The sequence below is a fragment of the Suricata suricatta genome, chromosome 13 (genome assembly GCF_006229205.1).
Source record: "Suricata suricatta isolate VVHF042 chromosome 13, meerkat_22Aug2017_6uvM2_HiC, whole genome shotgun sequence".
In the NCBI taxonomy this organism is placed as follows: Eukaryota; Metazoa; Chordata; class Mammalia; order Carnivora; family Herpestidae; genus Suricata; species Suricata suricatta.
The window spans coordinates 1,955,532-1,969,885 of NC_043712.1; the positions used below are offsets into that span (position 1 = coordinate 1,955,532).

The window sequence follows — 14,354 nt, forward strand, 5'->3', positions numbered from 1 at the left end:
ACAGACAGAGCTGGGGACACACACAGGGGCGCGGAGCAAAGCCAGACGGGGACGGGCCAGGGGGTCTAGGAAGAGAGCAAGTTCTGTGGAGCCAGAGCTCCAGGAATCGAGAGAGACCCGACGCAGACAGAGTAGGAGAAAAAAAAGGCAGAAGTGGAGAAAACCAACAGGAGAAACGCAGAAGGAAAGAGCCCCGTGGGGAGGGTGGAGGGGGGGAGAGACGCGCTCAAAGGCAGCCTTCCAGGCTTATAAATGGAGAAAGAAGGACTCAGAGAGAGACAGACGTAGGCCCCAAGAAGGAGACACCAGCAGACGTGAGCAGGCCCTCCTGAACAGGGGCCAGCTACGGAATTCCAGAATCCTGGAATCAGACTCACCAGGCCCTACACGTTCCCTAAACCCGCCATCCCCCTCCTGGGCCTGCCACAGCCCCTTTGTCCCTGCTCGGCCGGTCTGGGCTTGTAGGTGGGAGATGGCGGGGGCGGGGGGTGGAGGGGCTGGGCCGGGACCCACCAACTCTGGTAGTGTGCACACCAATCCCAGAGTGACTTCCTGGCCCGATGGGGGACCTGGGGTCCAGAGAGGACCTCTCTCTCCTGGTCCCTGGCTCTTTCCTTCACCCCCAGATCACTGCTCCCCATCAGCCATGCAGGCAGGTGGCGACACGGCGGCCCCTCTCCTCCGCCTTTGGGAGAGGGCCCCACATGGGTCCCCACGGGGCCAGGACTCACCGCCACGAAGAACATGGTGAACAGGTAGACCATGGCCTCCATGTGGAAGCGCCGCTTGGCAGCGATGCTGACGGTGGGCAGGAAGGCCAGGCTGCTGAGGGTGGGCAAGAGCAGCTTTGCCACGAGCGTCCCCATGGGTCGGGGAGGAGGGCAGGGTGCGGCCTCCCGGGTCCCCAGGGCAGAGAACACAGACAGGACGAGGCCCGCTCCCTTCCGTGGGAGCCCCGAGGACAGCTGCGGTCTGAGCGCCCGAGGGGAGGCAGGGACGGGGGGCCACGTGGACACGGGCCGACAGCTGATGTACCGCGTGATCAACACTTGTCTCTGACTTTTTTTTTAATCTGAGAGACCAGAGTTCAGAGTTGTTGATTCAAGGAGGGAATCTTTCTGTTCTTTGAGGCCGTGCACGATCTTGGAGCAAAGGCCCCACGAGCACCATCCTCGGCTTGCCGCCTCTTTCTGCCCCGGCCCTCTCCCAGGCACCCGGGGGCCCCGAGCGAGGGTGGCCGGAGGGGAGAGGGCCCAGGGTGTGGTCAGTGCCAACCACCGAAGGACCTTGCAGAAGCGCGTCCTATCTTACCAGCCCACAGGCAGGGCCGGCTTCCTCGCCTGCTCTTCCCCAGAGCCCCTGCCCCATAGGTTCCCCGGCAACAGTTTTTCTACTTGGTTACATTGTCCGCAGCAAACCCCAGCACGTCCGCAAAGCGGTCCAGGCCCAGGCTGACGCTCGCCTTCTCCGCAGCCCTTGGCTGGCCTTCTGGAAGTTACCTTTCCTTGTTGCACGAGGTCTGAGGGGACCTGTCGGCGGGGTGCCCCCCTGCCCTCCGTCCCCAAGAAGGATGGGAGTGGTGAGCTCCGCAGGCGCTCTTTCTCCCTGGTCCGACTGCTTGTTTCTTGACGGGCTGATTCCTTGTCGGCGGAAGAACGTTCTTTCCTTCCGCTCTACTTTTCATCCTCATAAAGTTCACATGTGACAAAATGCACAGATTTAAATTTTTTTTTAATGTTTACTCATTTTTGAGAGAGAGACAGCACGAGTGGGGAGGGGCAGAGAGAGAGGGAGACAGAACCGGAAGCAGCTCCGGGCTCCGAGCTGTCAGCACAGAGCCCGACGCGGGGCTGGAGCTCACGAACCGCGAGTTCATGGCCTGAGCTGAAGTGGGGCACCCGACCCCCTGAGCCCCCCCCCGGCGCCCCCAACACATTCAGATTTTCAGTACGGGTTGGATGAGCTTGGACGAGGGCCTGCACCTCCGTGACCCGCGCCGCGTCCCCGTCACCCCCGCATGTGCCGAGTGTCCTTTGCCCGCACAGGCAGGCAGTGGCCTGATTTCCACCTGACTTTGCTTGTCCTGGGATTCCGCGCCGTGGAGCCCCGCAGCCCCTTCTCTCGTCGCCCCACCGGCGGAGAGTCCCCGAGGGTCGCCCGCGTCCTGACGGTGGTTCCTCCGGTTGTGGGCGCGTTGTACGCTACCGGGCGCTACGCCACAGTTTTGTTGTTGTGGGAGGCGGGCTGTGGGGTGTGACCACCCCAGGGCAGCGGGAGCCTGGGGAGGGGAGGGCCCCGAAGCCTCTCGGCATCTCAGGGAGAGAGGCCTGGCTGCGCGGCCTTTCCTTCCGGAGCAGAACAACCGAAGCACCCTTCCCATAAACCTCCTTCTTGCCCTGACCGGCCGGACCCACTTCTGCTGCTCGCAGTGACGCGTTCGATCATGTCATTTTTCTGCTTAAGTGTCTTCCAAGTCCCCAAGGCATCTACCTCCCTTGGGGCAAAGGCCAAGTGTCAGGAGACGGGGCAGAGGGGGGGGCCGGCCCGGCCCCGGCCCCCTCACCGCACACCCGGTCCTCACCGCGCGCTCAGACCCCGTGAGAACGTGCGTCCCCCTCTGTGCCGGCCGCTCTGGTGGCTGCTGCTCAGCGCGTCCCCCGCGCTGGCCCCCGGGCAGGCCGAGGGCTCCCCGGGGCTGAGCCCAAGCCTGGCGTGCGGCCGGACTTCAACAAACACTGGCTGAATGAATGACTTTGTTAAAAGAATGAATGAAAGTCCAAGGGGGCCAGGCTGCTGCACATTTCAGCCTGGCACTCAGCAGCCTGACTCCCTTGCCCCAGATGGGAAAAGCAGATCCCGCCGAGCGCTGCTCCGGGCGGGACGCAGGCGACCCGGTGTGGCCCCCCCCCCCCCCCCCCCCCCCCCCCCCCCCCCCCCCCGCCGCCCCTCAGCTCCTGCTCGGCCCCAGCCCCCAGCCCCCAGGGGGAGTGGAAACACGAGTAGATGTCAGGTGTCAGAGAACTCTCTGGAGCCATAAACCCGCTCAGAAGCAGGGAAACATTCCACAGTTGGTTTTGTGCAGAGCGTGTGTGTTTTCTTTGCAGCTGTGAACTCCAGGGCCAGCGCCGAGAGCTTGGGGAAGGGAAAAAGAGAAGGGGAGGCCGCTCATACATGTGCTGCAGTGATTAAGGCAGAAGGGGGCCGAGGGGGGCTGCCCCCAGAGCGGGGAGACAGGTGACCAGGCCTGGGGCAGCCCGAGGAGCAGCGGGGCCGGGAGTCCAGGGACAGCGTGGAGGTGGGGGCGGCCTGCGCGTGGCTCCCCTCTGAGACCTGGCCGCCTGGAGACGGACCAGCTGGCTCGGGGGCAGGCGTCCAGCCCTGAGCAGGACTGAAATGACCCTCAGCTCTCCCTGCAGCCGGCCAAGCGAGGGGCCTTGGGCCTGCGGGAGGGGGAGGCAGAGTGGAGTCATTGCCCTCGGAGGTGCAAGGGTGGGGGGCCGGGGACGGGGCCACTCAACCTGGGCAGGCTCAACCGGGGGCCTGAGTGACTGATGAGCAACCTCTCCCCACCCTTCCCTGGGTCCCGTGGCCCCTGCCTGCCAGCCTGCCACGGACACCCTCCCCCAGCGGCCCCCACCTGCTCCCACTCCAGCCGCACACCCCCCGTCTGCTGGGACACGCTCACCGCTCCTGCTTTCCCCATTCGTACTGTGGCCCTCAGCCTCTCCTGACCCCGGCGACCTGCGGGCTCCCCTCGTCCCCCCACCATCACACCACGTGTCTTGAAAACCACTAGCCCGGGCGTTTATTCAGTGCCGGCCATGTGGAGGGCCCTGTGCCAAGCCCTCTTCCTACTCTGTCCTGTCGGGTCCTGGCAGCTGCAGGGGTGGGGGGTGGGGGGAGAGAGCTGTCTCTGCCTTGTCCATTTTACAGGGGAGGAAACTGAGGCTGGGAAAGGAGCAGAGACTTGGCTTCCCAGCGCGGCCCAGGCGCCACCCCGGCTCTGCCCAGCAGGTGGCGCCGGCCCAGGGTGAGGGGAGGCCCACAGGGAGCCCCCGGAGCCCCCCCGACCGCCGCTGCGGAGCAGGCGGGTTTTATAGAGATGCTGAAATGCCTGGAATGGCACCGAGCTCCCGCCTCCCGGACAGCTGTCTGTCTGCCCTGCCCGCCCAGAGAGCAAGCCAGGGGCTGCGCCTGCATCCTCCTAGTTTTGAACACCGGCCCGCAGCGCCGGGGCGGCCGCGCCTTGGCTTTGCGCGTAGGGGTGCACTGGGGCGGCCCCACACCTGGAGGAGCGGGGCGGGCTCTTATGGTTTCCAGCTCGTCCCTTGGGGTGCGCAGCCTGGACCGCTGTCCAGGGCCTCTGCGTGGTGCACGTGTCCTGTGTGTCGGCTGTGGGCCTGCCACAGAGCTTGTGAGAGGTCCGAGCGATGTCTCCAGCCGCAGGCAGCTCCAGTCCCCCCAGCTCTGACCGGAGGACTCCGCCCCTGCCTGGCTCTGGGGCTCCGGCGAGCCCCCGCCCAGTGAGCCTCAGTCTCCTCATCTGTGAAATGGAGCCGGCACTGCCCCTGCCTCACACGGTCACGGTGTGGCACTCTGAGCAGCAGCTGTCTGTCTGTCTGTCTGGCCCTGGGGCTTCTCGTGCGCCCGCCTGTTCCGTGCGGGTGGAAGGGAATCTGAGAACCAGAGAGGCCTACCCTCTTCCTGGGTCCTCTCCGTTTGAACTTCAGGCCTTGGCCTAAAGCCGGTGCCCCTGGCCGAGGAGGAAGGACCAGCAAACAGAGAAGCCCATTTTGTGCCCCAGCTCCCACCCCCGGGGTCTGCAGGGGGGGGGTTCTTTCCGAACATCCAGCCCCTGGGCCAAGGGCAGAGAACTGTCATCTGCCCCGGGGGGTGAAGGCAGGGAGCTCATGGGGACCCAGGAAGCTCCAGACGGACTGTGTGGGGGCTGCCTTCTGGGGCCCGGTCCCCTTCTGGTGTCTGGCGGGTCACCTCCAAGCTGGCCCCCCGATGGCCCAGTGCCTGTTGGGTGGGAAAGCTCTACTGTCAGAAGGGCCCCAGGAGGCCCCAGGCGCCGGGGGACAGAGAGAGGAGGAGGGCAGGCAGGACGTTGCGGGAGATGCACAGGTGGGCATGAGGGGAGAGGAAGCTGGCTGGCCTCTGGGGGCCAGGGCTGGGGACTCGCCTCACACACGCTCTGGCTGGGGTCCCCAGGCTCCTGAGCTCTGCTCCGGACGCTCTGCCGTGTAGCACGGGCCTGGCTCCCCGTGTCCCCGTTCAGCCAGCAGCATGCCCAGTTGGTCTCCCCACGGCCCACCCGCGCCCCTCCCGTGCCCCGAGCCTGCTTCTTGGCCTTCCTCCTGTTTCCCCACTCCCCTGCTCGGCATCAGGAGAAATGCGCCTGCTTTGCTGTTTCCAAGTTCCTCCTCGGACATCCAGAAGGCTCCGGGGGAAAGACACTCTCCTAAAACACAGCTGGGGCCCCAAGGATGCCGCGTGAGCTGGGTCCCAGCTGCCGGTCAGGAAAGAGCATTCTGGCCCCATGTGAGAAGCCACAATGAAGTCCTAGGGGCTTCCTGGAGGAGGTGGTCCCAGAAGATCATCTGGCGGTGCTGAGCATGTGCAGATGGGTGCAAAAGAAGGGTTCCACAAAGCGGGAGCAGGACCTGAGACGGGGGCTCGAGATACTTGCTTTGACGCCAGGGCCCAGGACAGCTCGCACCATAGGAGGGACTGAGCCAGGAGGCAGTGACGCCGCCGGGTGATTTTGGGACTCAGTGCAAAATGGGGGGGCTTTACTCAAAACGAAGGACAGAGCTTCTTCTTTCCTCCCCGATCCTCCAGACCGACCGTGCTATTTAAAAATTTTTTTTGATGTTTATTTATTATTGAGACAGAGAGAAACAGAGCGTGAATGGGGGAGGGTCAGAGAGAGAGGGAGACAGAATCTGAAGCAGCTCCAGGCTCTGAGCTGACAGCACAGAGCCCGACACAAGGCTCAAACCCACGAACCCTGAGATCATGACCTGAGCCGAAGTCAGGTGCTTAACCGACTGAGCCCCCCAGGGGGCCCCTGACCGTGCAATCTTCTAGTCAAGGTTTAACGCCATGTTCCTTTGGGGACGAAGACACTCCTGGAATTTGTGTTTGCCCTCACAGGTGCCCAGACCCCTGCCCGGGGACGAATGGGGGGCAGAGGCAGCTGCAGTGGCTGGGCCAGGGCTGGCAGGGGGGCGGGTGGCCAAGAACCGGGAAGATGGCGGGAGGTGGACCGTGCATGAGCCAAGGCTCCAGGCCCCAGTTCTGCTCCTGCGTCCCTTGAGATGTCACCTCCAGAACACGGATTTGAACGTAACATTATTAAGACCTTCAGTATGGCGACAGCCCCACCCGGGTCCCTTGTCTGCACGGTGGCTGGGAGGCTCCTTGGGCAGGTGCTCTGGGTTCCTGTACTGGGAGCCTGGCCAGGACCCTGTGACATGAGTCCCCAGGGCACCTATGGCCTGCTGGCCCGGGAGGCCGCCCTCACCAGCTCCCCATGGGGCCGGCAGCTCTGCACTCAGAGCACAATGGGGCCTTCACGGAGGTGCTTTATTCTTCACCCCCAAATTCCTAGGGTGTTTGGGGGCCCCCAGAAGCCTTCCCCGGCTCCTGAGTTCTCCCCCGACACTCCCAGGCCACCAGCAGATCAAGCAGCAGGTGCAGCTGTGTGTGGGCCTGCCGTGTGGGGGCCCCTGGTGTCACGGGGGAGGGGGAGCCGTGGTGGGTCCCACGAAGTGGAGGGTGGCCTGGGGCTGCAGTCTGGCAGGCACCTGGGAGGGTCCCACACCTGCAGGAGGTCACAAGGCGGGGGGGGGCCTGTCTCCGGGCTCAGCGAAGGCGCTGGGGGTGTTTGTGCGGGTTGGCTGTGGGGTCCCTTCCAAGGGACACCATTAGTCACCCTGGCGCTGGCTGGGTGTAGAAACGCTGGGAGTTCCGGGACCGCGCCGGGGGGGGGGGGTGCAGGGCCCTGGCGCTCCGCTGGAGGGGAGGGGGTGGCGGCTGAGGCTCTGACCGCGGGGTGGCATTGTCTGCCACGCGTCCGTGAGGAGCCAGGGTGCGTGGCTGCAGACGGTGTCCCAGGACGAGCTCCATCCCATCTGCGCTTCAGCACACCGACCCCAGGGGGCAGTGTGGACCTGGGTTCAAGTCTTGGTCATGCTGACTATCCAGCAGCCCCAAGGGGAAAATGAGCTGAGTGAGACCTGTCTCCCCCTTGCCCCGATTTTCCAGGGAGGACAGATGTCACGGGAGAACCTTGCAGACGGGGAGGACACGATCAGTAGGAGCGTTGGGGTCCCTGACGTGCCACTTACCAGATGTGTGATTTGAAGCCTCAGTCTGTGCATCTGCAAAATGGGCACAGTGAAGGTGCTGGCTGCGCAGCTCCTGGCACACGGGAAGGGGAAGGGCTCCACGAAAGGGAGCAGTGGGGCTACTCCTACGTCTTCTCCACTGTTCCTGTCGGTGGCCAGACAGCCCACAGGGACGGACCAAGTCTCCGCCACTCGAGATGGCCGCTGAAGGAGCCCCCCGCAGCTCCCCTGGCAGGGAGGCTGCAGGGGAGGAGGAGGCCCCAGGTGCCTGTGTGGGGCCATGACTCCTGCGCAGCGGAGGCAGGGGAATGGCTGAAATGGCTCAGAAGACCTTACACGGTGCTGCCCGGCTCCCACTCCCCGCTTGTGTGCCAGGGGGGTGGGCTTGGGGGGCCTGGTGCATAAGCGGTGGGTGCCAGACCCTGCTTCGGGGCCGGCCGGCAAAGTCCGGGGTCCTCCTGGGGTCCCGGGGGCTGGGGCGCGGGCGACTTGCTCCGTCCTCTGCTCCGCGCTCTGACTCAGCAGGGCACAGGCCCGGAGCATCACGTCTGGCCTGCCAGGGACTGCCCGGCTGCTGTGCCGTGCCAAGCTGGTGCCGAACATCTGCACAGAGGTCCCCAGGCCGCCCCCGCCCCGGCCCGGCCCGGCCCAGCCCGGCCCGGACACTTTGGCTGTCTGGTCAGCAGGCCCTCCTGTCCCTCCCCCAGAACCCTCGGCGGAGCCCCCACTGGGTCTTCGGTAGTCCCTCCACCTGCATCGGCGTCTGCTTCTCGGGAGGACCTTTCCAAGGCTGGCTGGGTGGCCTGGGCCTCACCTTTCCGCTCCGTGGAATGGAGCTATCAGACCGGAGGTCTCCTACATCCCGGGCTAGGGAGCACCGGAGACTGGGTCCCCACCGCCTGAGGCAGAAATCGGACAGGCCCCGGCTGGGCCCGGCCACCGCCCACCTCCCCCGTGACCCCAGGCTCGCGCCCGCTCCGTCCAGACACCCCAACCACTCGCTCCCAGTTCCGGACCGGCGAGGCGGCCTCCGTGCTCGCGCTCTGGGCCGCCATCGGCAGGCAGCCGGGCCGGCCTGGCCGGGCTCCAGAGGCGCGGAGCGGGTTAAGTGTGCGCAGGGCGGCCGCGGGCGGGGGAGCGGCCTGGTGGGAAGTGTGAGTTCCTCCCTGTCTGCCGGCCTGACAGCTATAAAGGCGGCCGCGCCACAGAGCCGCCGCTGGGCCCGCGCCGCCCGGGAGCCCCCTCTCGTGGGTGCTCTTTGAAGTGGAGGACGGAGGCAGAGGGGGAGGAGGAGGGCGGGAGAGAGGCAGAGCCCGCCGCCCGCCGCGCTCTGAGCCGCCCCCACTCCCGGCACCTGGCGCCGCCCTCGCCAGCAGCTCTGCCCCTTTCCCCAGGAGGACGGCCTGCTGACCCGGGGGCCAGGTAGGCCACCTCCGCTGTCCTGCTCGCCCCCCGCAGCCCTCCAGGGGCACGGATGTGGCTCTGAGGGGGCTGGGGGGGGCAGAGTGTCCCCCCCCCCCCCGTCCCCTGGGGGGAGCCGTTATATAACAGGGGGAGGGCTCACGGGGAGGGGTCCCGACCCTCAGGGCATGGTGCGGGTGGCCCCTCAGGTCCCAGCCTCGGGCGCCTGAAGCTGGTCTTTGCCGGGGCAGCCTCTCCTGCCGGCCGGTGGCTGTTTTTGGACCCCAGGGAGGGATGGATCCCGCCTGAGCCGGACCTGGCCTGTGGCCAGCGGTGTCTGGGAGCCTTAATGAAAACCAAGTGTGGGGCCGGCTCAGCACCTGTCTTCAGCTCAGCAGGCAGGAGCTGGGGCACCAACGAGCCAGTGGGACTGCAGAAGGGGGGCTCTGTGCTGTGTGAGGCTGGCTAGGCAGGGGCGGGGGGGGGGGGGGGGGGGGGGGGGGGGGGGGGGGGGGGGGGGCGGCCGGGGGGGGGGGGCGGCAGGCAGGCAGCCGGGGAGGCGGGGTCCAAACTCCAGGGTGAACTGCTGCCTTGTCCTAGCAGGGACATTCTTAGGACACCACGATCTGCAGGTGTCAGCCCTGCGAAGAGAGGGGCGCAGATCTGGAGTTGGCTTCAGGGCTGGGAGGGGTGGGGGCGACTTTCACACCTTCTTCCTTGAAATTAGGTGGGGGGGGCAGGGGCTGAGTCCCTGACTCTACTCTGGTCTGGGGGCTAGCTGGCCACCTTGCTGTGTGGCTTTGAGCAAGTCGGCTCCCCTCTCTCGGTTCCAGACTGCAGGGGGACAGGCTGGGTGGTTTCTGAAACCCCTTCTCTGACTTGCTGGCGAGTGACACTCAGGACCTGAGGGAAGCCCTGCACAGAGCCGCTGGAGCCCCCGACCTCCCTTCTAAGAGGCAGGCGTCCACACAGAGAAAGCAGATCAGGGAGGCTAAGGGGCCCCCTCGATCTGACCCCAGGCAGGAAGGTCGAGTGCTGTTTTGGGGCTGACAGTGCTGATGCGTCAGGGAAGAGACGGCCCTGTAGCCCTGGGCCACCCTCACTCCACACCCCTGGGGGACAAGAGAGGGGCGCAGGCACCGGGGCTCTGCCCGCCCCGAGATCCCTGAGGGCCCCGGGCCCGGCCCCCTCAAGGACAGGGGTAGCGGTGGGCAGGGAGGGGAAGGGCCTGGCAGAGGGGTGGCATCCACAGAGCCCTCCAGCAGCCCCGCGTGGCTGGCGGGAGATCGCTGTCCCATAGGGGCAGCTGACGCTGAGCAGGTGAAAGTCCCCGTCGAGATGGTGGCCTGAGTTCTGGGGCTCGGCTCCTTCACCCAGTGGGTGCGGCCCGGGCCTGCAGCCTCGTTAACTGCTTGTCTCTGCAGGCCCTCTCTCGGCAGCTCAGGTGGTCAGGGGCAAAGCCAGCGTGGCACACCCCCCTGCACACCCTTATCGGGAGGTGGGGCAGGCTTGGCAAGCGCAGCACTACCTGTGGCTCTCGTGCCCAGGGCAGGCATCGCTAATCACTCACCGACCTCTACCAACAGGGCCAACAGGCAGCCACTATCAATCCATCCCAGATAGCGTCGGGGCCTCACTGCTAGGGGGGCCCCAAGGGCTCTTCCCTTAAGTGGACCCTCGTCAGCTGTCAGAGGAGCTGGGCCTGGCCTGGCAGTGACCGTGGCCTTGCTTCCTAGGATGGATGGCAGACGGCAGCCTTCACGCTGGGTCTGGTCCCTGCTGGCCGCGGCTCTTCTGGCTGGGGGTGTGGCGGCTACTGGGGCCACGGTGAGTGGGGGGCAGGTCCCTCACCCGCATGGGCTGAGGTGGGAGGGGCCGTGTGGCCGGCATAGGGCACGTGTCCAGGGAACCCTGCACGCACTCCCAGACCCCACGCAGCTCCCAGAAGTGTCTCTGACGAGCCAGTCAGAGCAGCCCCGACGGGGACTCTGGGCACGCTGGACCCCTTGCTGACTTGGGCAGGACCAGGTTGGAGGGGCTGAGCGCTTCCTTCTGAGCAAAGTCCTGCCACAAGGCGCGTAGATGGGGCAGACTTGTGTCCTGCAGAGCCCAGGCTGCTCGGGACAAAGCAAGCAAGGACAGTGTGGTCGCCAGCTCCCCCCAAGCCGCCAGGATACTGCCGACCTCAAGATACGGCCGTGACTTCCAGGGAGCTCCCTCCAGCAGCACCCGGGGCACCTGGGCCTGGGTGCCGAGCGGCCCAGCCGGGCTGAGCAGGGCACGGGGGTGGCTGGCCAGTCCTGCTCCGGCCTCTTCTGACCGGCAATGGGGACTCTCGCCCAGGACAACAGCCCGACGTCCAACAGCCTGGAGGGGGGCTCGGACGCCACGGCCTACTGGTGGGGAGAGTGGACCAAGTGGACGGCGTGCTCCCGCAGCTGTGGGGCCGGCGTGACGTCCCAGGAGCGGCACTGCCTGCGGCAGAGGTGCGGGCCTGGCGCGGAGCTGGGCGGCAGGGGGCCGGCGGGGGGCTCAGGCCAGGAGGGGTCTTCAGGCCCAGGCGGCAGAGGCCAGGTTAGGGCAGTCTCTTTGCTGGCCTGTGAGGGCCGCGGCTCCCGACGGGTCCTGGGTGACCGTGTCCGGGGCTCACCCTTCCCCAGGGCTCTGGGGACAGCCCTTTCCTCAGAAAGCTGGATCCATTTCTTGGGATTTTTTTTTTTCTGTTTTCTTTTTTGAAGTAAGTTCCAAGCCCAGCGTGGGGCTTGAACTCATGACCCTGAGATCAAGAGGGGTACACTCTGCGGACTGAGCCGGCCGCCCCGTCTTGGGATTTTTCAGTGGGGGGCGAGGTCCTCCCCGGCCTTCTTTTCTGAAGACCTGATTTGAATTAACATGGGGGGAAAACCCATGATGTCGTGGTTACCGTCAGACGGACCTGGGTTCAGATCTTGCCTCCACCTCTTCCTCGCTGTGTGGCCTTGGGCAAGTCGCTGGAGCTCTCTGAACGTCAGCTTTTTCATGTGTGGAGCGGGCATCGTGCCAGAGCCCACCCGCCTCCCGGGACGGGGCTGGTACCGAGTAAATGTCCCGGGATTCGGATATCGTCCCCCTCCTGGGCTGTAGTGCAGGGGTGGGGGGCGGAGGAATGAGGGGGCTTCAGGGGCCCAGCTCCCAGCTCAGAGCCCGGCTCTCGCCCCCAGGAGGACGTCAGTCGCGGGCGCCGGGAACAGGACCTGCACGGGCGCGTCCCGGCGCCACGAGCTGTGCAGAGTGCAGGTGAGGCCCCGGCTGGGTGCGGCCGCAGCCCTGCCCCCAGCCCCCCAGGCCAGCCTCAAGCGGCCCCCAGGCCCTCTAGACCCTGATACTGCCCTCAGTTCCTGCGGAAGAGAAGGAGGGTGAGGGGTCCTGGGCGCAGAGCCCCCTCCACGCCTCGGGTCACGTCTGTGCTGTGCACACGCAGGGGTGGCCCTTGCTTCTGCCGGTGGGGCCTCATGCGCAGCCTCTGACGTGCTGACCTCAGGCCGCTCACAAGCCCTGTGCTGGGTGCTGGCTGGGAGGCTGACAGTCACCCGGGTCCCGACCCCACCCGTGAGAAGTCCCACTGCAGCCCCGCAGGCCGGGCCGGAGGCACTGACTCTGGCTTGGCCTCTGGGCGCCTTGCAATGGGGCCAAAGCTGGTCTGGACCTGAGCTCTCCACCCAACAGGGCTGGGGCAGAAAGACAGTAGTCACAGGGGCTTTGTGTCCCTGTGAGTGTCTCTGTATGCCCCGAGCTCAGGGTCTGGGGGCGGCCGGTGGCCACAGCTCCTCTGTCGGCATCCTGGGTCTGCTTCCCTCCTGGCTGCTTGTGAGCTCCTCCCGAGGGAGACCCCCTCAGCGTGGCCAGCTGTCCCCCGCCCCCGGGCGTCCCCGCTCTGCCCCAGGGGCTCCTCTTCTGTGAACCCCAGCCCACCTCAGGCCATGTGCCATGTTCCATGCACAGGCGGGTTGGGGCCCAGGGCGTCCGGGGAGGAGGCCAGGGTGGCAGGGACGTGGAAGGACCCTGCCCGGAGCAGGAGGAGGGCCAGTGCATGCAGGCGTTTGAGGGGCGGCCGCTGCCCTCTCCGTGCCCCCCGCCCCCGCTGCTCCTTCCAGAAAGTGAGTGGGACTGACGGGGAACGAGAGGCCACCCGTCCAGGCTGCAGCCATTTCCTGCTCAGCCCGGACAAAAATGCCTTTGTCGGCCGAGTCCCCCCTGGAGCTGCCGCCTCTCGCTCCGCAGGAGTGTCCGCCGGACGGAAGGAGCTTCCGGGAGGAGCAATGCATCTCCTTCAACTCCCGCGTGTACGACGGGCGGACACACCAGTGGAAGCCCCTGTACCCCGGTACTCAGGCGGGGGGCAGAGCGCTGGGGCGGCCCCTCCACGTCCTGGAACGGCCAGGGCCCGGGGTGGGCAGGTGGGCCGGTGAGGCCCAGCGGGGGGGCTCAGGCCACAGGCAGCGGGGAAGATGAGCTGGCCTCTGCCACTCATGGAGCACGTGCTGGGCGGCCCAGGACCGTCGGTAGGGGGATCCGTCCCGTCCCGGCCCCCGGGCCTCAGTTCTCCCAGCTGCGCAATGGGCGGGAGGATCTCCGTCTCCGCAGGGAGGGACGGGGAAGTTCCCGGGCCCCCCCACCCCCCTGAGACGCTCGGCCCCCCCCAGATGACTACGTGCACATCTCCAGCAAGCCGTGCGACCTGCACTGCACCACGGAGGACGGGCAGCGGCAGCTCATGGTCCCCGCCCGTGACGGCACGTCCTGCAAGCTCACGGCCCTGCGAGGGGTTTGCGTGTCTGGAAAATGTGAGGTTGTTAAACGTTGTGGCAAAAGTTCCACCGGTGTCGTGGCGCTGGCTGCCTCGCCTGTCCCGGGGGCCTGGGTCTCCGCGCCCTCCCAGCGCCCTCTCCACCTCCCTCCCTGCAGCCCATCGGCTGTGACGGCGTGCTCTTCTCCACCCACGTGCTGGACAGGTGCGGCGTCTGCCAGGGGGACGGCAGCAGCTGCACCCACGTGACCGGCAACTACCGCAAAGGGAGCGCCCACCTGGGTGAGAGCCCGCAGCGCGCCCGCCCCTGCCCCCCGGCCCGGCCCCTCGACGGCGCACCGGGTAGGCTGGCCAGGCGCTCCGGAAGGCCCCCTCCGAGCCGCTCTTTATATAGTGCCTACTGAATACTGGGCGCCCGAGTGGCGGGGGATCATGTTTGACCTCTGTGGCAGCACCCAAAAGAGGGAAACTGAGGCACGTCCCATCTCACATGAGGCTGATAGGAAATTTAAGTCTGGGCATGAGGGTTCTGGGGCCTAAGCTCTCAAACCCGCTTTGAGGGCTGCCGGGGCACAGAGTCCGATCGCCGGGCCAGCCCTCCCCTTCCCTGGCAGTGCGCTTGCCCGGCGTGCCCGTTTAGGCCTGGCCCAGCAGGGGCTGGTGGGGGGGGGTCTCTGCCTGTGACAGGCTCTGTGCTTCGGAACGTTGTCACTTTAGACTCGTGCTATGCTGACTGCATTTCTGGGTCTCAGGAAATGCTTGTGAGGCTGGCCTGCATTATCACAGCCCTCAGACTGAGGAAAGCAGGGCAC

The 14,354-nt window shown here is 66.4% G+C and overlaps 2 protein-coding genes across 3 annotated transcripts in view; one reads left to right on the top strand and one right to left on the bottom strand.

Moving 5' to 3' along the window:
- MYMK (myomaker, myoblast fusion factor) overlaps positions 1 to 866 on the bottom strand; it is a 7,782-nt gene extending 6,916 nt beyond the window's left edge. Inside the window, exon 1 of the mRNA XM_029919534.1 lies at positions 732 to 866. Coding sequence (XP_029775394.1) covers positions 732 to 866 — 135 coding nt within the window. The remainder of the gene's footprint in view (positions 1 to 731) is intronic.
- A 7,685-nt stretch (positions 867 to 8,551) lies between these two features.
- The window catches only part of ADAMTSL2 (ADAMTS like 2), a 32,370-nt gene continuing 26,567 nt past the window's right edge, over positions 8,552 to 14,354 (top strand). For both annotated transcript variants that reach the window (XM_029919520.1, XM_029919521.1), the window contains exons 1-7: positions 8,552 to 8,777; positions 10,493 to 10,583; positions 11,100 to 11,242; positions 11,957 to 12,032; positions 13,017 to 13,119; positions 13,439 to 13,584; positions 13,701 to 13,824. In XM_029919520.1, coding sequence (XP_029775380.1) covers positions 10,494 to 10,583; positions 11,100 to 11,242; positions 11,957 to 12,032; positions 13,017 to 13,119; positions 13,439 to 13,584; positions 13,701 to 13,824 — 682 coding nt within the window. In that variant the 5' untranslated portion in view covers positions 8,552 to 8,777; position 10,493. The remainder of the gene's footprint in view (positions 8,778 to 10,492; positions 10,584 to 11,099; positions 11,243 to 11,956; positions 12,033 to 13,016; positions 13,120 to 13,438; positions 13,585 to 13,700; positions 13,825 to 14,354) is intronic.